The sequence below is a fragment of the Maniola hyperantus genome, chromosome 8 (assembly GCF_902806685.2).
Source record: "Maniola hyperantus chromosome 8, iAphHyp1.2, whole genome shotgun sequence".
NCBI classification, from domain to species: Eukaryota; Metazoa; Arthropoda; class Insecta; order Lepidoptera; family Nymphalidae; genus Maniola; species Maniola hyperantus.
This window is the reverse complement of record NC_048543.1, coordinates 15,807,522-15,832,857: the sequence shown is the minus strand read 5'-3', so window position 1 is coordinate 15,832,857 and position 25,336 is coordinate 15,807,522. Positions and strand designations below refer to the sequence as shown.

The following is a 25,336-nucleotide window of genomic DNA, read 5'->3' as shown; positions in this document are numbered from 1 at the left end:
ACCTAAACAAAAACAATATTGTAGGTGGCTTGTTTTACACACAACAAGTAGGTACGTATTGTAAGCACCTCGTCGGCAACGCGATCCCTTATTTCCAATGGCTCAAATCGTAGCACCTCCGCAAATCGTAATCCTCTTAGAAAACATTTCCAATTTAAAAAGAATTCCACCTTTTATCCCTCGGAGGAGGGCACGCGTAAAAAATAAAAGGAAAAACCGTGTGACACGCGTCCCGACGTACTCGTATGTACGTATAGATAACCGAGTTTTTCGCGTCCCTCCGCTCGATTCCTTACAGGTCGCTTCTTCCATCGAGAAAGCATCTATTGAAACTCCACTCAGACCGTGTTAGCTGCCTATTTAGTATAAAAAGGGTCGGGAATTTCCTCGAGATCCTTTTTTATCCGACGACGGGCCCACCCCCTGACCTGTCACCCGCTCTACATCCGGTAGTATATACCTAACCTACGAAAACCGGTCTCCGTTGCTTTGCTATTAAATTTACTTTGACTCTTGTATCTCTTAAAACAGATACCTACTTCTAGAATAGGTAACATTTCTCAATATCAAGAAGACGAAGGACCGCAATAGCCAAATTTTATTTTTACAGGACTGCCCATCAGGTCATCAGGGTTCATGTATGTATGTAGGTACGTAAGTTTCTTTATTCTGCACCATAACTTCTAAATGCCTGAATATAGTTGGGTGTATATCAAATCAAGCATCCTTAGATAGATACATCGTCCCAAGTGACACTGGCTTTGTTTTATTTTGAAAAAAATTCAATATGGTGACTGCATGGCTTCATTTTTAAATGTTTCAGGGCACAGATCACACCTCGATCTGGCTGAACCGCATGGGGTCAACAAAAACCCGAGTGTAATTTTCCTTTAAAAAGCCATGATAGCTTAGTGGTTAAGACGTCCGACTCCTATTCGGGAGGTCAAGGGTTAGATCCTGAGCACGTACATCTTACTTTTCGCAGTTATATGTATGTGCGTTTTAAGCAATCAAATATAATTTAACGGTGAAGGAAACATCGTGAGCAGTTGTGTAACTACTTAATTTTTTGTTCGAAAGCTACCTAAAAATACTTAAAAAGAAAACTTGCTACTTTTTACGGGTATCCATTCACTCTATCCCCTGTAGTAACATCAGTTCAAATATTTAAAGCGAGGCCGAATTTGATCGGGGACCGCGAGTGGCCGCAATTGGATCACACGAGCGGTTGCGAGCTCCTCCGCCAACTATTGCGTTGAAATTAACTTATCCAAGCAAATTCGTTTTCAATAGCCTTAAGTAAACTTAAATTTGTATCAATTTGGAGCCCCGACTGAGCTAACAGCCATTATAGCTCCCGGCCATTCCGTTGGACGATTCTTTTTATACCTACTCGCTGAATACTTTTAGCGTTATCTTATTGGGATATACATACCGAGTATATCTAGCAACAGAACTACGAACTAGGTAATTTCGAGTCAGAATTTTAGATGTGGATATAATGTAAGACCAATTTGGGAATTTATAATTTTTAAATTGTCTCTGGTCTAGTCTAGTCCCTACCGGCAAAAGACGTGCCGCCAAGCGATTTGGTGTTCCGGTATGATGCCGCGTAGAAACCGATAAGGGGGGGGGGGGGGGAGAGGTACCTAAGAGAACTCTTAGGCATGCAGGTTTCCTCACGATTTCCTTCACCGTTAAAGCAAGTGATATTTAATTAATTAAAACGCATATAACTCCGAAAAGTTAGAGGTGCGTGAACGGGATCGAACCCCCGACCTCCGAATAGAAGGCAGATGTGCTAACCACTAGGCTATCACAGCTTCAAAGCCCAAAAGTAGGAATTGTAAAACAGTACAATCCGCATAAGTGCGTCAGTTCGCCTGGGGATCGGTTAACCCATGTTACCCGCGCATCCCCCGCTCCGTCCCTCAGGACAACTCCGACTTTCCACAAAGAAAATAGCAATCAAAATTTGATTTACCGCCGCCCGCGGCCATACATCACATCGCTCTAATCCGCGAACAGAGCCTAAATCTTAGGGGATCCACGTCGGACTCCAATTGAAAATCCTACAGGCACGACTGATCTTTAATATTTATGAGAGCGTAAAAAATACAGCTCCTTCTCATACATTACTAATGTTATAGGTATCTACTTTTTAGGTCAAGTAAAATCCTTTAATATTTATATACCTACATTCCTATACAAGATAGCACTTGACTGCGATCTCACCTGGTGGTATGTGAGGATGCAGTCTAAGATGGTAGCGGGCTAACCTAGAAGGGGTATGGTAGTTTCATTATATCCCATACCCCTGGTCGGATTCTACACGGCATCGCACTGGAACGCTAAATCGCCTGGCGGCACGGCTTTGCAAGTTAAATCGTTTAAGTAGATATTTTTATTGATTAATCTGTATCTACCATCATTATCATGATCAACCCATCGCTGGTCCACTATTGAGAACGGTCTGAGCTGAGTTTGGGCCATAGTCCGCCACGCTGGCCACGGCAGCTGGTGTGGATTGGACTTCACACACCTTCGAGAACTGACAATAATGCAGGTTTCTTCGAGATGTTTTCCTTTACCGAAGCAAATTTTAATTTTATTCGCAATTTTGACATACCTCGAAAACATTCGAAAAGTTAGAGGTATCGCCCGGTATCGATCACCGATCCCCTATTAATTCCATATATTGAAATAATAGTAGCTAAATAGGTACCCCAACGGCAGCGGTAAGAAAGTAAATAAAAACGATTGCCTAAAAGTAAATAAATTAACTTCCATATATTAATTTCTTTTAGATGTAAAACTAAGCCTGTCCCTCGGAGTTATGTTTGCAAAATATTGCGAATTATACGCGTCCGTCCGTCGTTCAATATTCAGTGGCATATAAAAGCGGATTGGATTTTATTTGATCTGACACCACGTGTTTATGCCGTTCGGTGATAGCCTATACATAAACAACGAATTTTGACCTGATGTTACCCTTACTAGGAATAGGATGCTACATTCGAATAACACAATATCTAGCAGAACTTCAAATAGCTCAATGGTTAAGGAGCGGACTGAAATCCGAAAAGTCGGCGGTTCAAACTCCAAAACCCCGCCCGTTGCATGTTGTATCTGGAAAGGGGGTATATTAGTCATGACTCATGATTAACATGGGTAATTTTCTTTTTAACAATATCTTCACCTCAACCGCCATACCTACTAGCTGAGGGCGGTTTGACAGACTTCAGACTTTTGAAAACATTATGGTAAACTTTCAGGCACGAATGTGTCCGTCCCACTTCCGTCCTCACCATATTTTCCTTCGCCATTCCTAGAACCAACAGAAAACTCGGCGGTTGCTCTTTAATTAAGTAGGTACACGAGTATTGCTGAAATATTGTGATCTTAAAAGCAGAAATACCTACTGATTATGGCATCGTAACAGCAGAAGAAACATGGATTTACTATCCAAATTTATTGCCACTAGGCTCAATAAAGTACAGCAAAAAAGAAACATGAATAAAGACATAAAATAAAATTATTATAGACGGAAACAAAAGCGTAGGTAGGTATCCCCAACGGCGGCGGCGGCGGGGTAGTCTCGGGCAGTAACTTTGCATTGAGATCGATCGGAGGGTGCTGCGAGGGCCGGTGAGGAATGTCGCATTAGGGAGTTTGCATGGGGTCAGCGTAAGCCGTTTCCGATAAGGCCCCCGGCGCGGGTACTCTCTCGGCATTTCGGCTCAATTCGCGCTTATCTGCCTGCCACACGCTGCAGCGTGCGTGAGGTGAATAATACATTGCTACACTCGCACCCCCAAATTGAAATCATTTTTCTATAACTCTGCAGTAGGTAATGATGGGTATTCTTATAAGATTCCTTACTTTCTGAGTTTTAACGACCTTCCTAGCGTAGTGGTGAACGCTGTAATCTTATAAGTGATCCCGGGGGTTTCTAATACAAGCGGCAATTGGATAATTACTAAACTAAATCGAAGTACTTAAGCACAAAACCAAGACGTACCTATTACCTGAATTTCTAGTTAGAACAATACGAATTAATTATTATTTGATTATTATTACAATACGAATTAATTATTATTTGATTCAACTTGGATTTAATAGGCTACTTGACAATTTTTTTAAGTTGGTCTTAAATGGTTAATATTTGTCCTATTATATCAAAAAAATTAACACTATATTTTTTTGCGCCCTAAAAACCGTAAAACTTTAATTTAAAAAAATATTTTTCTTAGACAGGTGAAAACACTGTCGGCCATGTTTGGCCGATAGATTATCTGTGCTCTGACGTCATGCATTTGTAAACAACAGTATAACCACAGGGTTACAAACAAACGGTTGTACGTGGTTCTACCTATTGCCGTCATGGCTTACTACTGAGCACAGGCTCCTCTCATAATGAGAAGGGATTGGCCAAGTGCAGATTGGCAGACTTCATACCTTTGAGATCTCTCAGGCATGCAGGTTTCCTCACGATGTTTTTCTTCACAGTTAAAGCAAGTAATATTTCATCGCTTAAAACGCACATAATATATCTGTTACTCCGATGAGTTAGACGTGCGTGCCCGGGATGGATAAAACCCCCGACCTCCCGAATAGGAGGCGGACGTCTTAACTACTAGGCTATCACAGCTCTTAGCTCACGGCTAGCACTATTGTAGTCTAGCACTATTGTAGTCTATAACTAGCTGATGCCCGCGACTTCGTAGGCGTGGATTTAGGTTTTTAAAAATCCCATGGGAACTCTTTAATGTAGCCTATGTCCCTCTCCAGGTCTTAAACTACAGCCATGCAAAAAATCACGTCAATCTGTTTCTCCATTGCGACGTGATTGAAGGACAACCAACCAACCAACAAACAAGCACACTTTCACATTTATAATAGGGGTACCTAGTGATTACAATTTGTTTAGAATGTCAATTCGGAACTGAAAGTGAAAAATCCTGTAAAATCTTAAAGAAACACAAGTGTTAAGACACGTAAGTGTTACACCGATTAGGTACAGATTAGGCGAACTGGAGGGGGCCGCAAAAAGCTCACGCCGCCGCAAGATTGAGATCTCGAGGGCATCAGCAGCACCACGCGTCTCCACATGATAAATAACCATCTCTGCCGCTTTTTACGCTGAGGGCGTCACGCAAAAAATGAATAAGGGCCATTGCCCACAGAGATTTTTTTGCCGCGATACAGAATACAGGTGTCAGGTAGAGATTCTTTTTTTATTATTGCTTGGCTAGCTTATGCTCGCGACTTCGTCCGCGCCGGCTACGAACCTCTATTTTACCCCCTAAGACTCCGCTGTCCCGTCCGTCCGTCTGTCAGTGAACCCATAATAGGTAGAGTTGAAATGTTTCACAGAATGTGTATTTCTATTGCCGTTATAACAACAAAGAAGTACCTACTAATAATTTCAAAATGGCCGCTATGAAAATAAGTGTAAAGTATTTCTTTTACGATAGTACGGAACCCTTCCGTTAAAGTTAAAGACCTATTTTTTGAAAACCGACCCGGGACTTCATTTCTAATGGTCTATCTTCTTCTTCTTATTTTGCTTTATGGCTTTCAGTAGTGCCACACCGAGCACAATGCACTTTGCCAATGTTCTAATGGTCTATCTATGTCAAACTACTACGCGCTACTATGTCAAAGCCAATTCATTTATTCAAATTGGGTAAGTATTATTCTACACTTTCTGATTGTCGATTGCTGAATTTGCAATACAATGATTAGTGGTCATGAGTAATTACGTTTTAAAACTAAAGTTACGAAGCTACTGCCGGCTGCCGCGGCAGTGGCTATGGGCTAGGACCCTAAGGAGGGTGTCACGCAAAAAAATGAATGCGGAAATTTACCTAATGGTCGCGATTCTTTATACCCCGCGCCATTGTGAGCGGACAATGCTGTAATGGAGGGATGACGTGAGTGAGCCCGAAGGACGAGCATTTTATTTTATTCATCCTTTCTGTAAAAGAACTTTTCTTTCCTTGAAATTTCGTATTTGATGACCATTCGGTTTGTTTTTTACCTATTTAGAAAAGAGTAGAAAGATTTCTTATTCAAATAAACTTTTACAAATGCTTTTGAATCGTCAAAAGTATCTACCACTGCAACTGGTTCAGAATGCCATTCCTACCGAGAAGAACCAACAAGAAACTCGGTAGTTGCTCTTTTCGAAAGTTCAATTTCCAATAAATATCAAACAATAATTTCCAATAAAAATAATTTTATATGCTTTTAATGTGCTTTTTTAAGGAGCATACTTTAATTAGATTTTTAAACTTATGTAAACTGGAATAGGCGGGGGCGTATAAAATTGACTGGAATTTTATTATTAAATATTAAATACATAATATTATTATTTCTAAATAGTGCTCTATTCCAAATGTAGACAGTGAAAAATCAACTAGCTTTTAGTTTTATCTACTAATTTTGAAAAATCCTATTAGAATTTCTCAAAAAAAATCCTGAGAACTTCAGACTCCCTTGGAAGTTGCAAGGTTATTACCTAAAAGAAAACTTGTAAATCGAAAGATGTTTGAAGTAGGTACCTACCTGAGTAATCAATAAAGGCACTGACCATATTGTTAAGAGATAATAATCACAATCTACTGTAATAATTCTACATAAGTATTAGTACTCAGGTATCTACAGGTGTCTAATAGTAGTGGATAAATAAATACCAGAAATACCTAAAATACTTACCCTTTTTTTAAATAAGAATATTAGCCAAGTTAATTACTGACTAATATTCCCCTTTCCCCTTCAATTAAGCGAAAAGCTTGTGCCGGGAGTAGGTACGACAATAGTGCAACGGGTGGGATTTGAACCGGCGACCTTTCGGTTTTCAGTCAGCTCCTTTAACCGTTGAGCTATCGAGGCATTTTCCTACAATAAACTGACAATAATATTATTCTCCTCACCAAGTAACTACAAAACTCTTGCCATTGTGATGCATTGGCACTGCACTGCACTTTCACAGTAATTTAAAAAAAAATACTTATGTTTACCAACCTACCGACTACCTACAGATCCAATAAGATATTCCTTGGTTTTAAAAGCATGCCTAGTATAAAAATCTAATTAGTTTTAAATCCCTAAAACATCAGACAAAATATACTTACCTAATACAGATCAATCATTGTGAATTTAGCTAATCATATTGTATTAAGTAGGTATAGGTATGGTGCATAATTATAAGTTACAAATATACCATATTGTCATATTTGAAATTTACATACCAGGTTTAAATAAATAATAATTGAAATGTCTACACATTGTCTTCCCATATTCATACAAATAAACCATCTCATTTCACAAAACAATAAATGTGCTCACCAAGTTCAGCAACAAATCCAGCAAAATTGCCATCACCCCAAGGAAATTTTAAAAAAAATTTAAAATATCCTTATCACCACTGGAGCACCTCTGTTAATATTCAAACTTTAATTTAAATAATCAGCAAGGGTGGTATGCAAATTTAACAGACAGGTTTTTGGTCTGACATCCGAAGGGAGACTGCCGTAGAATGTCTGTCGGAGCACCCACGAAGCAGGGACCAAAGCGTTCCTCAGACGAATAAAATCTAAATTTCCTAAACCCTTCCTTGCCATTGGATAACAAATGCCCAACCCCGTTGCGCGTGTGCTAAAAATATAAAGGGTTAAAAAAGTTACCCCTTTTATACAACCCTCTGTTTTTTATCTCTGTCTTCGCATTGGCACCCCTTATTTATTCAGAAACTTAAAGTACTGGTGTCATTTTTGCTGCACTTTCCTATATAAAAGACAAATAGAACAGTTAGGAAGTATATTATTGTTTAGCAATATTAAAGCTACTTACCTACTAAGCAAAATATAAAATGTACCTAACACAACTTTTTTTAAATCAGCTTGTTCAATGAGCATATAAAAATTAAAGCAAGAAAGGCCTTTTTGTATTAGCAGAAATTGTTTTGAATACATAACAATTAATAATAGACTTTTAAGCAAAAGTATATTTTAAAAATAACATTTTGTAAACACCAAAAGCAAACGAGTGACCATGGTCTGGCCATTCAACGAGGTAACGCAGCCAGCGTTCTGGGCATCCTGCCTCTTTACGGTGGTTTGGATGATATATTCGATTTGTAATTTTAATATTTAATAGTTACAGGATTGAATGTATGATATAAAGGGAATAAAACAAACTTACAAGCAAACCAAATCCAAATTACCAATCCAAACTTAAATTTAACGTTCCGTTACACTACACGTAAATTGCTGTCGCCTGTCAAGTGTCAGTGTCAACGTTCAGTCGACATAATTTTTAACGCAAATTAAACTTTTAATAGGACATACTAGTATAAGTTATTTTATATTTTGAACTATTACATATTACATATTATTCAAATAATAAGTAATTTTAAACAGGTTTTTTTGGCTCTTTCTTAATAAAATAAAGGATATTTTTTTAATATATTCTGTGTAATTTGTCATAGAACTCGATGACATGACAAATGTCATCAATTTGACAATTGTGATGTGACACCACGAATTTTGTTGAGAAAAATAATTAAAATCTTCTTAAAATTATTAAGAAAAACGCTATAGTATTAAATAAAAATGACCCTCTATCACTTCGGAAATTGTCTGGCGTTAGTTTATGCGCCTTATCATATGGCTTACAAGTTTTCAGGGATGTAAGTTATTTATCTAATTAGGTTAGATTTAGTGTATTTAATTTAGAACATTCCAAGACTTCATGAGAATATAAAAATATTTTCTTACGTTTTGATTTTCTTCTGGTTTCAGATCGGAATATGCAACGTTCTCAAAATGCGTGTATGCAGGCGGGCTATATATTTTCACACAGTTGTGCAAAATGCTGTTGCTAGCCACATTCTTTCCTGATTCCGATAATATTCATAGTGGAGGAGATAACAATGTGTTTTTAGTAAGTATCCTGAATAATTGTTACTCTTTTGTTAAATTAAAGCTAAGTTTTTGGTTGAATATACCATTTTTGGTATACTTAATAATTTAATTATATACTTACTCCATTATTGGCTCAGTGGTATGAATATGCGGATTCTTACCTCCCCTTACATATCATTCAGGGATACAGCTTCGAATCCGGGGGTAAAAAGCATCCACATCAGGAACATAATTGCCACTCGTGAATTGTTCAGTGACCAAATAAAATGCCTTCAAGATCATCTTTATCTTTTTGACAAGGCCTGAATAATGAGATGTGAGGAAGGCTGCTTGTCTCAAGAGCTATTCTTGGAAATGTGAGCCAGCATGCAACAGATAGAGGTGGCTTTCAACTCTGTAGTAAAGTGGGCTTCCAGATCCTTTCCCAGAAACTTACTATTTTATTAACTGTGGATCCTTGTGCTAATTTTCAGGAAATTCTTAAAGCAACTGTAGACTTAGCAGATCTTTTTGGGATTTACATTGCATTGAATGCAATTCCCGGCAAGGGGCATGCAAAGATCCTTACTGCAGCCATCGGCTGGGCGAGTGCTGAGGTAAGAAATTCAGAGAAACGCTTGTTGCAATATAAATTGTATAAATCCAGTCCCCTTAGCATAAGCTATGACTATCATTACACAACTGTGGTAAAGCCCAAAAGGAGGATTATGTGTTTGACCTGTATGTATGTATCTATGTTTGTTACTATGTTTGCTCATGACTACTCAACAGCTTAACTGATTTTGATAAATGATACTTTATTAGATTCGTCTTGATGGTGCAAGTGTCACTAGGTACATGGAATTGTTAAAAATTAAAAAAGGTGGATTTTGTGCTTTAAAAATGTGCCCTGAAAAAGATGTGCAAACTGCAGTCGTGATTCTTTTGAAAACTTCTTTTATCACTTATTAATTACTATACTGTGTGTGCAGGATAAACCTAACATAACTAATGTTAACTATGGAGCCTTAAGTCATGTTCTTCTGACAAATAGTTGAGCAGTTTAAAGGGTATTTCTTTCTTGATCCAGGTGCTAGTGTCTCGTAGCGTGCTGCTGTGGGTGGGCGCGCGCGGCTCGGAGTTCGACTGGCGCTACGTGCGCGCGTGTGCGGAGTCCAACGTGGCCCTGCTGCAGCACGCGGCGACTGCAGCGCTCGTGTGGCTGTGCGCGCGCAGCGACCTGCCGCGCCGCCTGTTGCCGCGCGCTGCGGGGCTGTTGTTGCTGGTGCCCTACAGGTATGCAGCATGAAAAAAGCCGGAGGTATTATAGGACACCTGATAGAAGATGGTAGATCATTTGACTATTCATAAGTACTATGTTTATATTCTATTTAGGTTATAACATTTCTTTTATATTCTATTCAGAAGCGAAGCGTGAAAAAAGCGTGTTTGTTCGTTAGTTTGTCCTTCAATCACGCCGCAACTGAGCAACGAATCGGCGTGATTTTTGCTTGGATATAGCTAAAGACCTTTAGAGTAACCAAAGGCTACCCAGAAAATCAAAGAAAAGTTTTTCCCATGTTACCTTTAGAGGAATATTTTGCTAAACAGTTTTGATGTTGCACCCCACAGAGCATTATTGGAGGACGCAATAGCGCACGCGCTGGGGCTGAGCGCGTGGGCGCTGCTGTGGATGCGCGCCGCGCACGCTGCGGCCGTCGGCCTGGCCGCGCTGGCGCTGTACGCTGCGCACCAGCAGCAGTGATCAGTGAACAGCAATAGTGATCACTGATCATTGTGAGAAGCAACGGTGATCACTACGCTGCAACCGTGATCAATGATCAGTTAGCGGTGATCAGGGAACAGCACCAGTGTCACTGATCTTTTAAACTGTGCTGTTTAAATGAACTTTTATATGTTTAAAAAACTCCTCATTGTTAAGAGTCGTGCCCTGTTCCATTAATCACATAATAGTAGGAGTTTTCTTAGAATAATGGTGTGGTGAGATTGTAATCTTACTTGAGTAGTATATGGAAAGATCTGACCTTCTATATACAACTCAAATAAGATTGTTATTTGGATTCTAAGGTTTACCAATTATTTATTTATTTAACTGGAGATATAGAATAACGTCATCAACAAAAATCGCATTGAGAACAACATCCTCCTTTTCTAAAAGTAAGTTAATAATTAGCTGTGTGAAATATAAAGATTGTGTGCACTCTTGAACACACTAATGAACAAAATTTAAAACTACATACTTAATAATAATTAAATATGTAATAGGAAAATAAGGCTATTTTTAAGAAATTTCGTATTTGATCAATTTAAAATCTATAGTAATAAAAAATTGTATGTAAGTACTAAGTGATTATTTTTAAGAACCTAGGTAAATAGTAAATTACTTTTAAACTTTAAAAGCTTTGCTTTGTGTTTTGTATTTTTTACTAGTTACATAGGTACTCTGATATCAGATTTGTAGCCAAAACCCATTTTCTTTTATTCTATAAAAAAGTTGAAATCAACGTTTTTAAAATGAAATGAATTATTGTCTGACGTTTCATTATATCACACGATAATATCACAATATTATTTCCTTTAGATGTGTTATTATTACTACCTACTTTACACCGTGCAATTGCATTACCTTAAAATTGGTAAAACGGATGGGCCGTGCGTGAAGAGGAAAAGGTTAAGCCAGGGGCCGGAAAGTTGCTTATTATCACCTGTTGTAGTTTTTATTAGCGCCGTCTATTAGTTGGTCACATGAACTAAATTATTGCTTGATTTACTTTACTCTATGGTCAGAGATTGCAAATGGCTGCCATTTGTGTTTTGAATCGGCATGGTGTTTTGTTTTTTCTGTTTTGGCGAAAGGTAAATTCCGTTACTAGTACGTCGAGTCGAGTGGTTTCTTCTTCGTCTTCTCGTGAAATTAACATTTAGTGATCTGTGAGACATAATAAAAATAAAAAGTAAATCACAATCAGTGTTGTTATTCCAATGAACCTATAATAATTAAGGTGCCAATAAAAAGGTGGTCCTGTTACACTGCGTGCATTAAATAGATAAACCAAAATCACATGGATCTTTGACTTTTCAGTGTTTTGTTGTTTTCAATTCACTAATAAATTAAGTATTATTGTTAAATTAATACTTGTTTTGAAACTCAATAAAACACTGTAAAGTCAAAGGTCTATTGTGGTTTTGGTTTACCTATATGCACGTAGTAGGTACCACCTATTTATATATAGGTATAGTAGGTATATATGTATGTAGATACCTATAGGTATGTATACAGTTACACAGTTGTAGTTGACCAACTAATAGATGGTGCTAGGTTTGCATTAGGAATTTGGGTGACATTAAAATCTTATGAGAAGGCTCTCTATTTCCAGTGTATTACTTTACTCTATGGGTTAAGCAGACTGAAACACTTCCGTTGATCACAATAATATTATAGAATAGCTTGTAGGATGTACTCTGTGTAGGGTACACGTGCTTCTAAAGTTACCCAATCCACTCAATCTATTTAACTCATCGATTTAACTGTACCGTGCAGACGCATAGAGATAGTACAGACCTTGATGGTACAGACAGATTTTTAATTATTTTTACTCTATAGGATCATATTCTATTCAAATGTCAAATTAGGTTAAAAAAGGCTAGAACCCAGAGCCGTAAAAACAGTTTAAAAAAGAAATGTCAGTTGTCAACATTGTTTGCTGTCATTGTCAAATTTCGATTTTGTTGGCTTGGCGACTGGCGTGGTGTTATTTTAGTGTTTTGTTAATTAAAATAAAATAAAAACTTTGCAATAGGGTGCCAGGATGTCCTATCTATAGCTAATCATTAAATATACAATGAAAACTTTGCTACTGTTGTTGTTTCCATGTGTGTTGTCAGCAAATAATAGTTTTTACGATGTGATATGTGACGAAAGTGTCGACAAGGGTCTATATTTTGAGCCTGTTGCTTCTGTTCGGGGGCGATTCGTTTTGAAGTGGTGTAACAGTAAGTTGGCTAACAAGAATGGCACCATGTGGAGGCTACGCTTGGATTACGATGCATCGTTGAAGCCTGAACAGTGCAATGAAGATTCATACAACATCGATTATCAACACAACTTCAAGAAACATTCATTCTTCGAGGAACCTGTCCAGATCAAATTAAATTGCACAAATGTATGTATAATATCCAGTATTATTACTTTGTTTTCTTTTTTAATTAACGTTCTAAACCCATACTTATCCTTATTAACGAGCCGTTGACATGAATGTCTGATCTTAACAACATTATAAGGTTAAGCAAGTAGTGGGCTCTATAGTCGACGCATTTTAAACTGAGTCGTCGAGTTATCTGTCTGTTTCGCTCGTAGGTAAGTACCCACAATCTCTAAGTGCGAGCGAAACAGACAGATAACTCGACAACTCAGTTTAAAATGCGTCGACTATAGTTCAAAATAAGTTCTAATAATTAAGCCTAGTTTGTTGGTTTGCAGGTCTGTTACATTGCCACTCTGGATGCAATATTCAGCTCAGCATGCTATCACATCTACACAGAGCAACTCACCGTGACTTCAGACAGGGTATATCATGTGCCTGTTAACTTGGCATTAACTGCCGATGGACACTATCACTATGTCAGGGAGAATGTTACCAACACTACACTTACAATACAAGATGTATACAAAACCGGAGCGTATGCTAATTATCAGCCTAACGGGTGAGTATAACAATACAATGTGCAGTCATCATCATCAAAAAGCTATGATAGCCTAGTAGTTAAGAAGTCCACCTCCAATTTGGGTAATCAGGGGTTCGATCCCAGCAATCTGTAAGCAATCTCATCATCATCATCGATCTGTAAGCAATTAAATATCACTTGCTTTAAAACAACGTCAGGAAACCTGCATGGCTGAGAGTTCTTCCCAATGTATCTGACCCACCTGGAATTGCTATTTACTTGCTGCTGCTTACTACTTGGTCTGTGTGGATTTAGATATTTGAAAATCTTGTGAGAACTTCTTGATTTTCCAGGATAAAAAGTAGCCTATGTCACTCTCCAGGTCTTTAACTTTACCCATATGCAAAAAATCACGTCGATCAGTTGCTCAGTTGTGACGCGATTGAAGGACAAACCAACGCGTTTCCCTATGAGTAGTAATCGTTGTTAGACCTACATAGGGCACTCATGATTATGAACTTTTTCAGGGAGGAGGTGATACTTGATTGGTACCCTGGCATTCCTGCATCTCAATATGAGGTGTACATCGGCCCCAATGGCACTGGAACTGCTACTGAAAACAGGGTATGCCTTTGTGCTTTTAGCTTATAATATAAAGTGTTGAAAGTAAGATTAGAAAAGTCTTATTATAATGTAGATAGCTGGTACCATACCACAATTAATTTGATGATTTTGGTTTGCCAATACTTATCCAAGTTGCATGAGTTGTGGGCTGAGTTCTGATTCTTGATTCGGACTGCTCTGATTGTTCCATTGTCCTTGTGGCTATGAAAAAGAGACATAGTTAATTGCCTTTGTCCAGTATATGACGGTAACAAACCTATGTGAAATGCATTAAATTTAATGTACAGGATGATGCATGTAACAATTGTAATTTCTAAAAAATATCCATTTTATTGCTACAGTTTTGATTGTTGTGATTGTGCTGAATTTATGGTATTCTTATTGCAACAATGCATTTCAACCAATAGTGATACTACAACAATTTATTTCAACCAATAGTGATATTGCAACAATGCATTTCAACCAATAGTGATATTGCAACCATGCATTTCAACCAATAGTGATATTGCAACCATGCATTTCAACCAATAGTGATATTGCAACCATGCATTTCAACCAATAGTGATATTGCAACCATGCATTTCAACCAATAGTGATATTGCAACAATGCATTTGTATTTGTATTGTAATTGACACACTGATAGCTTCTTCGAATGACATATACCTAACCCTAGACGCTGTATTTCAACTTTATATCCTTTCAGCTTCAATCAAACCGGTCCACCCCCACTTTAAATATCTAAGTACCTTGAAGCCAAGAACAAATGAAGGCATCTTGTAGACAAGTGTGCTCCACCATCACTTGCTAGCAGATATACATAATAGATGCGATGATGATAGCAAAAAGATCCAAAAATGTTATGGGACCATCCTGCAAACTTTCTCTGTTGTTTAAACAAATTACAAATTGCTCCAAAAACTTAAGAGACATCAGTGTATACAGTGTACACTATACATAATATGTACATGAAAAAATGCACCAATTTGAGAAGTTCCTCATTTTATAAAGTCAATAAAAAAAGATATGTGGCACATTGCAGGTGTACATGAACTGCAGCACCGTGTCTCACCAGCAAGTGAACTGCCGCGCTCGTGCCAACTACACCTGCTACAGCGCGCAGTTCACCCACACGGCGCCGTGGGCCTCGCTGGACCCGGAACCATCCCTCAACTTCCACCACACCTTCTGTGAGTGCCGCCACAACTAAACACAAGCATGCAGGTGTACATGAACTGAGCGAGTGAACTGCCGCGTGCGCAAACGCGAGTGCCGACACAGCAAAAGGGTTCCTGATGAGTCACAGTCAATCGTGTTATAGTGTGACTCATTGGGAATCCATTGAAATTTTTCTCCCATCGAGTCACAGTGTGACACAAGCTACAAAATCTTTATTAGAGAAACTCAGTATAGCACAATATTATATTGTAATCCTGATCTTAGGGTCCAATACCTTCCCAAACATTAATCAATATTAGTATGATTGATTTATGTTATCTACTGCATTATAGTAATCAATAAAAATATGTCAGTAATATGTTAAGTTGTAATAAATTCCCATTGCCATTCAGCTTCGCAACCCGTTGAGCTGTTTTGTTTGCCAACTGCCCATATCCAATAAGCATTGCACACGTGGTTGGGTCAGGTCACGAGCCGCAGAAGTTCCCGGACGGGCCAGTCACCAGCTCGCAACTGTGGTGGGTGCTGGTCGGCACCGGCAGCGCCTTTCTGCTGGGCCTGCTCGCGCTGCTGGCGCTGCTGCTGGGCCGCGCGGCGCGCGCCGGCCGGCTCAAGCGGAGCATACTGCGCAGCTGGATCGACGACATCACTCGGTGAGCACCCGCGAGGCTCAGACAAGCCGGTCACCAGCTCGCAGCTCAAGGGCAACCCTCCACCTTCCATGGCCCACCAACCTCTCGGTTATATGGGCCGAATCGCGGGAGAGCGGCCGTTCGGTACTTGCTCGTGGCGTTTTGCCGGGGCGCCTTCTTGACTCCCTACAAATTATTTATGTCTCCTCCTTGTTCCTTAAGCTCACTCTCCCCCCTAGGGGGCTAGACGTCACTAGCACAGCTGAGATCCCTGCTGTAACATTGACTTAACCGCCAAATAACGCCTGCTTCTATACAAGTTTCAATGTTGTCGCTGCATTTCTTTCAGCTACTTGCTGTTGAAGTAAAAACTCCTTTTTCACTTGGGCGTTTTAGGCGATTTTGTGATGGGTAAAACTAGAGGTGTTACGGATATTCGCATCCGCATCTGCCAATGTGGAACATCCGCATCCGCATCAATTAATGCGGAGCTTCTATGGAAGCGGATTCATATTTCGAACAAGTAACGACTTGCAAAGAAATTGGCCGGAGCCAGAATGGCGCGTGATTTGCGCGTGTTTGCTAGTTGATATCTTCATTCGCTAACTGACTAATTAAAAAGTGTACAATGTTACCCCCAACAGGGTGTTACGGATATTGGCATCCGCATCCGCAAATGCGGAACATTCACGTTAATTCAGACATGAACTTGTGAACTTCTAACAATCCGCATTCGCGGATGTCAAAATAGTGGCATCTTCAACAACCCTGGTAAAAACGGTAAAAACTTCAAGGTGGTGTCCACGCCATGCTTTTAAAACTTATTCATTAACACAACCTACTAAGGTTCAGATTCTTAATGGAAGAGTCAAGTATGCTTTCGATAGTAGGAGTTTAAGGTTTCCCTTCTGTCGGCAGTCAGTGGACTGACAATTTTTATTGTATTCCCTTTTAAAGTCGCCAGTAATTATAATAACTAGCCGTTCATTTCTAAATGGCCCGTCGGCGTCGGCCATTACAAAATGACGTCATAGATACAAGTGCTAGTATCGTCGACAAAAAAAAATTTATTTTTTACTGTAACCATTTTGTTATATGTATTTTTAAAATAGTTAGTTTATACTTTAATTAGTTTTATTATATCAAGAAACTAATCAGCTTTATAAGAGACCTTCTGTATCGTCGCTTGCAGACGCCTGGAGCGTCCACGAGAAACTCGTGCGGTTGACTGCATCCTGTTGCTGTACGCGCGGGACTGCGTGCACATGGAGCGCGCGGCACAGCACCTTGCCGCGCTGCTGCAGCAAGTCACGGGCTGTGAGGTGAGACGCTGCCGCTTGTCGTCCATTGCTGAGGGTCGCGCGCCTTTCCTGTCAAACTCCTTCATCCTCCTCCCGCATATGACTTGGGTCTAGTTGCGTAACTTTGCATGAAGGGGGGTATAAAGATTGGTCTATAAAGCTTATGAATTGTTTTACATCGAAGTATAAAAACGCCTCGAACCTACGAGCGTATGTCTTGGAAACGTTAGTCAAGTAAACGTTATTATCGAATCCAGCCTCAATGGCTCAACGGTTAAAAATCCGAAAGGTCGCCGGTTCAAACCCCACACGTTGCATTATTGATGTTAGTCAACGCCCAACGGCCATGGCTAATATTCTTTAAAAAAAACTCCTCTTTTATATCCCAAAGTCTAAGTACTACAGTATGAAGTTAAGTGATTATAAATAGTACTTACCTAAAATTTGCAATAGCATAGAATGGTTTAGAGAAGAGAACAAGATCAGTGTCTTGTCTCAGTTCCTTGAGAAAACAGTAGGCCATAACCATATAACCCCTCAACCAAAACTGTTGTTTATTTCACTCTCGTATTTTACATTCGCGATTGGTCTTTGCTGTGCGGCGCTCCAAGTGCGGCGACCAAACCTTGATCGGTTCGTTCATTGTTTTGTATATCGGTTTGCAGATTATAGACCTGTATAGCCCGGAAACCGTGGCGGCGTCCGCGCCGGCCGCCGGGCCGTGGCTTCGGGCGCTGCTGATGCGTACCGGTACGCGCGTGCTGCTGCTGCAGAGCCCGGCCACGGACATGTACTGCGCGAGGCTGCGGGAGGACCAGGGGGGCTCGCCCACGCTTGAAGTACGTACAACAATCTCATCCAACAGTACACTACATCCCCTACTCGAGATCACACTCGAGGGCTAACTTGTAACAGAATTTTAAAATACCCGTCGCAATGTCGCCTGCATATTGATTTTTTATCGGATATATTTTGCAGAGTGTGCTCAGGAACCTCACAACCTTGTTCCACCTTCTCCATGGTACCAGACGGAGAACAGCGAGAAACTGAACGTTGTCATCCTTATGTGGTCGACATCCACTCCACTCGCACGGAACGTTTTTGCTCAACGTTTCTGATACGAACCGCTAAGGTGTGGGACGCCCTTCCGACGCCCGCGTTTCCTGCCACGTATAACCTAAACACCTTCAACGCAAGAGGGAATAGGCATCTTCTAGGCAAGCGCGCCCAATACCTAGACCTCATTGCTCGTCAAGCGCAAGACTATCACACAATAACAGTAAAAAAATATAAACGGACCTTTAGGGAACCAATCAACACTGAGCTATGTTGCGCTGCGCTATATCGCTAGTTTTAGATTATAACCGCTTGACCGTCTCGGAAGCTCTTTACACGGAGGTTGGTCCTTCGAGCCGGATGGCCAGTAACAGTGAGTGTCGCAGGCGCCGCTGCTGGGCAGCCGCGTGGCGTGGCGGCGGCCGCACGCGGCGGACGCGCAGCTGCTGCTGGCGCTGCGGTTCCTGGCCGACAGCGCGCACCACGAGCCGCTGCCCTACAAGAAGTACTACGTCGCCACGTGAGTACCGTCGCCGCAACAGCATCATCACCATCAACCCGTTGCCGGCTCTCAGAATGAGAAGGGTTTATACTTTAGGCCATAGCGCTGACCAGATCGTTATGGAGAACTCAGGCATGCAGGTAGTTTACCTTCAACGTCAGTTTCCTTAGTTCTCTCTAAAGGTGGCAACCGCCACAATATTATGTTGATTGTTGACACATTACGGACCTAAGATGCAAAGCCACTCACTAGATGGCACCAGTAATATCGTCAATCACTCACTATGAAGCTTGAATCACGCTAACGAAGTTCTACAAAAAAACCATAAGTCATATAACCATAAGTAGACTTAGTATACTTACACACTTACAAGATACGCCGTTTAGTCTTAGATTAAGGACTAAATTCGTACTTTTGACATGACAGTTGACACAGAGTAAATGTGGCGAGTTTGTTCTCAAAATGTATACACTTCTAGGTGATGCTCGCGACTTTGGCCACATGGATTTTGGTTTTTAAAATTCCGTGGGAATTCTTTGATTTTCTGGGGTGAAGCCCTCAATGTATCTATCCAAAAAGTCACGGTGATCTGTTGCTCCATTGCGGTGTGATTGAAGGACAAACTAACAAACACACTCTCGCATTTATAATATTAGTATGATATGGTGAAATACGTCAGGCGAAATCCTTAAACACCTTCAAAAATCGTTTGAAGAACTATTATTTATCTATGTAAACAGAATTATGTAGTATATTATAGATATATGTATATGGGTATATATAATTATATATATTTGTGTATTATTAGAATGTACTGTGTATGTAGTCTAATTTATAATAATACCTCGGGCCATTTTCGGCTGCCGCACCAACCCGTGCTTTCGTGATTCCTTTCGTCAAAGGTTGCCTGGAAGAGATCGCTTTAGCGATAAGGCCGCCTTTGCATGCTACATCTATTAGAATAAGATCCTGTATTGTGTTTTTTCAATGTTTACTTTGTGTTGTGTGCAATAGTGTCAATAAATAAATAAATAAATGGTGTTGCAGCGTGGCGGGCCTGCAGCACGGCGACGCGGTCCCGGCGCTCACGCCGCAGCGCCGCTACCCGCTGCCGCACGCCGCCGCCGTGCTGCTGCGGGACCTCGCGCCGCCCGCGGACCCCGCAGACCCCACAAGGAACCCCGCACTCAACCCCGCGGCGCAGCATCTGCTGGAGCTGTTCACGGAAGCACTTGAAGACTTCCACAAGTTCGCGCGCGACAACCCGGACTATCTGTTCCAAGACCTAGTGCTGGAGTGATGGTGCCAAGCCAATGCAGGATTTGTGCATTGCTGAGGGTCGTGAGCCCTCCAATAATGGAAGAGGCTTTTTTCTGATAATAATGTGATGAACTCCCCAATTTTTACCTTGACTAAAAGTAGTACTTCTACATAGCTCATCTATGGAGTTGCGGAGCCAGAGCGCAGGTCAAACTCAGTAGGTATATCCTCCTCACACATTTACACATTCTGTGAAAATTTCAACTCTCATTGCGGTTCATGAGGTACAGCTTGCTGACAGACAGACAGACAGACAGACAGACGGACGGCTTAGTAATAGGGCCCTGTTCGCACCGCTCGAGTATGGAACCCCAAAAAAACTGAATATTTTAATGTTTTGTTGTATCTGCTGCAAAGAGTTATAGAAGAGATAAAGCGAGGGTTAAGATACTATTGTTTACATTCGACTTGTCTCGCGATTGCAGCGCTTGAGGACACGAACTGGCGCTGGATTATAGCACTTATGCGTTTGATTTTAAGATCTATGTTAGACCAACGATCAATAGAAAGTGTCCTAACTTAAATATTGAAATTTTAAGTTTTCACGTGACGTTATCAAAAACCAACAATAAAGTTCACATTTTGTGTAAAAAACCCCTAACGATCGTTTAGTAGAGTTTAAAGAATTATAAGTGCCTAATAATAAATTCAAGTCTGATTTTTAAGAGATTTACTATTTTTATATGTACTTATAGAAAACTAGCGTATTTCAGAATCCTTTCTTAGTAGGGGATAGTCCCCTACTAATAGCGAAAATGTATACATGCGAAATCTCACGTTTGAGCCACTGGTTTAAGGTGTACGTTAAATGTCAGTCAGTTAGTTATAATAAATAGGGTAGGTATATACTTGTAAATCTATGTAAATAGTGTGGCTAATTCCGTTGTACACAATCTCTAAACTAAACTAAAATGGCACGTCTAAATCTATTGCTATCCCTTTCATAATGTTGCTTGCGAAAAAGGAGAGCACTAGATTTAGACCTATTAATTTAGTTTAGTTTAGAGATTGTGTACTAGAGAATCGGCCCCAATGAAGGATAAAGATAAGCGAGATTAAAAATAACAAAAATTTGTACAGGTTGAGATGGCAATCGGGGAGAGAACGCCCCGCACACCCGCACAGCTACGGTGCTAACCTGGTGCGGGGTAGCGCACTGGGTTAGCGCGGGTGACGTGCGGGTGTGCGGGGCGTCCCCATCTCATACCCCGTACCTCTGCTGCAACTTCTACTGTTGCTTACAACTAGTTACAACTTGATGAACCCATCGCCGGCTCATTACCGAGCACGGGTCTCGTCTCAGTATGATGAGAAGGGTTTGGGCATAGCATAGTCCACCACGCTGGCCAAGTGCGGATTGGCAGACTTACTCTCAGGCATGCAGGTTTCCTCACAATGATATGTTTCATCGTTAAAACAAGTGATATTTAATTACTTAAAATGTACATAGCTCCGAAAAGTTAGTGGTGCGTGCCCGGGATCGAACCCCCGACCTCCCGAATAGGAGGCGGACGTCCTAACTACTAGACTTTCACGGCTTTTTTTACTGTTAATATAGTAGGTAGGTATATTAATTATTATTGTACATATTTGCAAATAATAAAACAATCTACATTATCACAATTTGTAGTTATAAGCCAAAGTGTTAACATCATAATGGTACTGATTCTGAGCATAACTAAATTTTAGAGTATTCGCATCCTCTTCTTACTAATGTAATATGAAAAGGACAGACGCAGTTTGACAGTTTCAAATTTGATTTAGAGCTGTCAAACCTCGTCAGTTTAGCTGCCAGTCACGAGCCTATGGTATAAATCTGTAGTGTGCACTCAAACTTAGTCTTTAAATGTAAAATTCATGTTCTGTCCTTTTTTAGCAATATTAAAAAGAAAAAGATGCAGATACACTAAATCCAGCTTAGAGAAAGACAACAGAGTCGGCGCCAATATTTGTGATATATTTTTGTAAAATGCTGTTATCCTCATTAATGTTGTAGAGCTAGATATATTTTTAAAAAAAATTAGTTTGGATGTAGGGCATAATCTCCAGAACTAATGATTCGATTCTGAAAATTGTTTGACGATGTGATGGCTATAGGCTGAATCATAGATGAAGGAAGGACTAAATCATAATATAACCACGGGCGAAGTAGATAAAAGAACCTATTTTACAATTTTTATTTTTTTTAATTATTTTTTTTTGCTATCAACAGCGATATATACAATATAATTTTACATATTTTAAAGTAAGCCAAAGTCTTAACATTACAATATTTTTAAACTTTACAATAAATAATTGTTTCTAAATTAGGTAAGTATATTGTAATTTGTAAGAAAAAAGAATCATATTCTAAGAAACAAGCGTTTTAATTAGACTCTTATAAGTGTTTAAGTGTTATCTAAGCTTTATTTTGTGCATTTAAGAAATACATAGTAGAAATTATCAGCCGAATGGAAGTCATATTCAGCCCTAACACCAAACTTGTGAATATCCTCTTTTGACGGAGATCCGTTTACAGCGGCTTAGACTACTTTTATCCCAGAAAATCAAAGAGTTGGCAGAGATCCCCCACAATTATGTGATCAATGGAAAGGGATCGGGACCCTCAGCAAGGAGAAATACGACTAAAAAGAATAGATCTCAGCCTAAGGGTACCTGTCCACTGAAGCGGAGCGGAGCGGATATGTGTTAAGCAGACCAATCAGGTTGTCGGTAAATAACGTGATATTTGTATGCCGTCATCTGATGAAAATCTGATTGGTCAGCTATACACATCTCCGCTTCAGTGGAGAGCCACCCTAAGAGTACTGGTTTATCGAATTATTAACAAAACCAGATGATGGCTGCGATTTCGTCCGTTTGGATTCAGGTTCTTAAAGATCCCTGTGGGAGTTGTTTGATTTTCCGGGATAATAAAGTAGCCTATGTTTGTCTCCGGGAGGCGAGCTATCTTCATCAAAATCGATTATAGTCCGTATAAAATGAGATCTCACACGCCATTTTAATATAATGTCAAATTTTAAAGGTGAACCTTACTTTTGACATGACAGTTGACACATAGAGTTAAAATGGCGAGTGAGATCTCATTTTGTACGCATTATAAACGGAAGAGCTGTCAAAAAAACAGAGCAGATAGCTATAAATCCCGCAAATTGCTATTGCGCTGGAACCATGTCTCATTAACATCGAAATGACGTCATTTTGACGTCACCCAAAAGTAAAATATACCATCAGCTGGCGATGGCGGCCACCCGCATTAGCAATTTGCGGCACTTATAGGCATAGAATAGAATATGTTTTTATTCAAGTAGACTTTTTACAAGCGCCTTCGAATCGTCGGGTAGTTTTAATTTACCACTGGTTCGGAATGCCGTTCCTACCGAGAAGAACTTTCGCGTTTGAAGAAATTAGTAATTGAGTGGGTTAGGTGAGTTTAGTTAGAAGCGTCCGTTATCTCCCGCTATCGGTCACGGTGTGTCGTCGTCGCACACTAAATGTTAACTAACGTAAACAATGAACAACGCTGTGTTCAATTATGTATTTTATACGCCAACTAGCGACCCGCCCCGGCTTCGCATGGGTGCTACGTTACGTAGATACTAATGTGGTGTCAGATATCTACTCGTGTGGTGTGGAGTGAGGGGATTGCGCCGCCTCCGTCATATTTCATATTATTTTAATTTTGTCATATCTCGTAAGATATTATTCTAAATTAAATGACGTAAAGAGCAATTTTGGTCTAAATTGAATTTTACAGATGATCAACTATTTTATTTTAATAAGAGTTAATATTATGCCAGTAAAAACACCCTCGAAAGTAAGGCTTTGTTTCAGCCCCCCGATTGTGTAAGAATAACCATTTCATCGCTATCGCAATCGTCAAGTAATTCTGCCCTTTGATTCGTTGATTCGCTGTTTAAATGTTTTCACAGCCAATCAAAGGGCAGAATTTCTTGACGATTGCGATAGCCATGAAATGGTTATTCTTACACAATTGGGGGGCTGATCACATTTGAAAATCATAAAATCGAGTATTGTAATTTGTTTACTTAGCGGGTAACTTTTGTAAAAGCAAACTGTTTGTCGCCTTAGGGCGTTTGTGCACTCATCCGTGAAATCACGGATTCCGTAAAAATACGAATCGAATTAGTACCTACCTACTTATTTGTATGACGGCCACTTCGAAAAATCACGGATACGAACCGAATACGGATGAGTGCACAAACGGCCTCATGCTGTATAAAATATGTTAATTATTATTGTTACACTTTTGTTATTAAATGTACCATAAACACGCAAGTGGTCTCATTCTGAGGGTCGACCCTTCCAGTCCAAGGTTGCGACTTCACAAGGTACCAACGTTCCCCAATTTACGTTATAAGTCCCGCAAATTGATAATGCGCGTGGCCGCCATTTTAGTGACGTCAGCACTAGACTGAAGTTTCGAACTGATGCCTGATGGTATATTTTTATTTCGGCTGACGTCAAAATGACGTCATTTCGATGTTAATGAGACATGGTTCCAGCGCAATAGCAATTTGCGGGACTTATAGTACCTGGTTGCTATAATCATGACTATGACTATGACAATGCATGACTGTGACTATGACTATAATCTGAATTAAAATTTCAAGTCCAAAAATGCCACTTTAATTATTGTGAACACACAAAGTTCTCTTCTCTGCTAAAATAGATAGCCTCTACTTTGAGACCTGTCAATTTAGCTGCAAGTTGGCTGCTGGTTATTGGAAAGTCAAGCCAATAATCACCGGCAATTGATACTCGTAATAATCTATTTTATCTAGGTATAACTGCTGAAGCTGAAGACATCTAAGGAAAATATCAGTTGAAGGAAGAATAAATAAGTAAACAAACAGCAGCAAGAAACGCTTAAGGTGACGCTGGATGCACGTCCGAACTGCTCGGCCCACGTGGGTAACCTGTATGCTATTTCACCTAACATTGTGATAGAAAGAAATAGACTCAGTGATGAGCAGTGTAGCGAGTGCATGCGCTCACACTAGCGTCCGGATATATTGATGATGGCACACAGATAGTTGGACAGATGTCACCGATGAATTTTTGTAAATATATGATTTATGAAGGAACTACTTATTTCAATTATTATT

General features: G+C 39.9%; 2 protein-coding genes and 2 long non-coding RNA genes across 4 annotated transcripts in view; all 4 read left to right on the top strand.

Annotated features, from left to right (window-relative positions):
* The window catches only part of LOC138402711 (uncharacterized), a 483,214-nt gene that overhangs the window by 297,383 nt on the left and 160,495 nt on the right, over positions 1–25,336 (top strand). The gene's annotated exons all lie outside the window — the stretch shown is intronic.
* The window catches only part of LOC138402713 (uncharacterized), a 156,506-nt gene that overhangs the window by 32,952 nt on the left and 98,218 nt on the right, over positions 1–25,336 (top strand). The window lies entirely within an intron of this gene.
* Positions 8,529–11,329, top strand: LOC117984419 (BOS complex subunit TMEM147). Its single transcript, XM_034971037.2, has 5 exons — positions 8,529–8,695; positions 8,808–8,949; positions 9,404–9,526; positions 10,000–10,205; positions 10,542–11,329. Exons 1-5 carry the CDS (start codon positions 8,619–8,621, stop codon positions 10,672–10,674), a joined length of 681 nt encoding a protein of 226 aa, XP_034826928.1. The 5' UTR covers positions 8,529–8,618; the 3' UTR covers positions 10,675–11,329.
* Positions 12,331–23,440, top strand: LOC117984605 (uncharacterized). The gene is made up of 9 exons (XM_069500486.1): positions 12,331–13,093; positions 13,411–13,634; positions 14,123–14,219; positions 15,260–15,407; positions 15,863–16,049; positions 17,221–17,350; positions 17,995–18,168; positions 18,772–18,905; positions 19,935–23,440. The coding sequence occupies exons 1-9, from the start codon at positions 12,773–12,775 to the stop codon at positions 20,185–20,187; spliced, it is 1,668 nt and encodes a 555-aa protein (XP_069356587.1). The 5' UTR covers positions 12,331–12,772; the 3' UTR covers positions 20,188–23,440.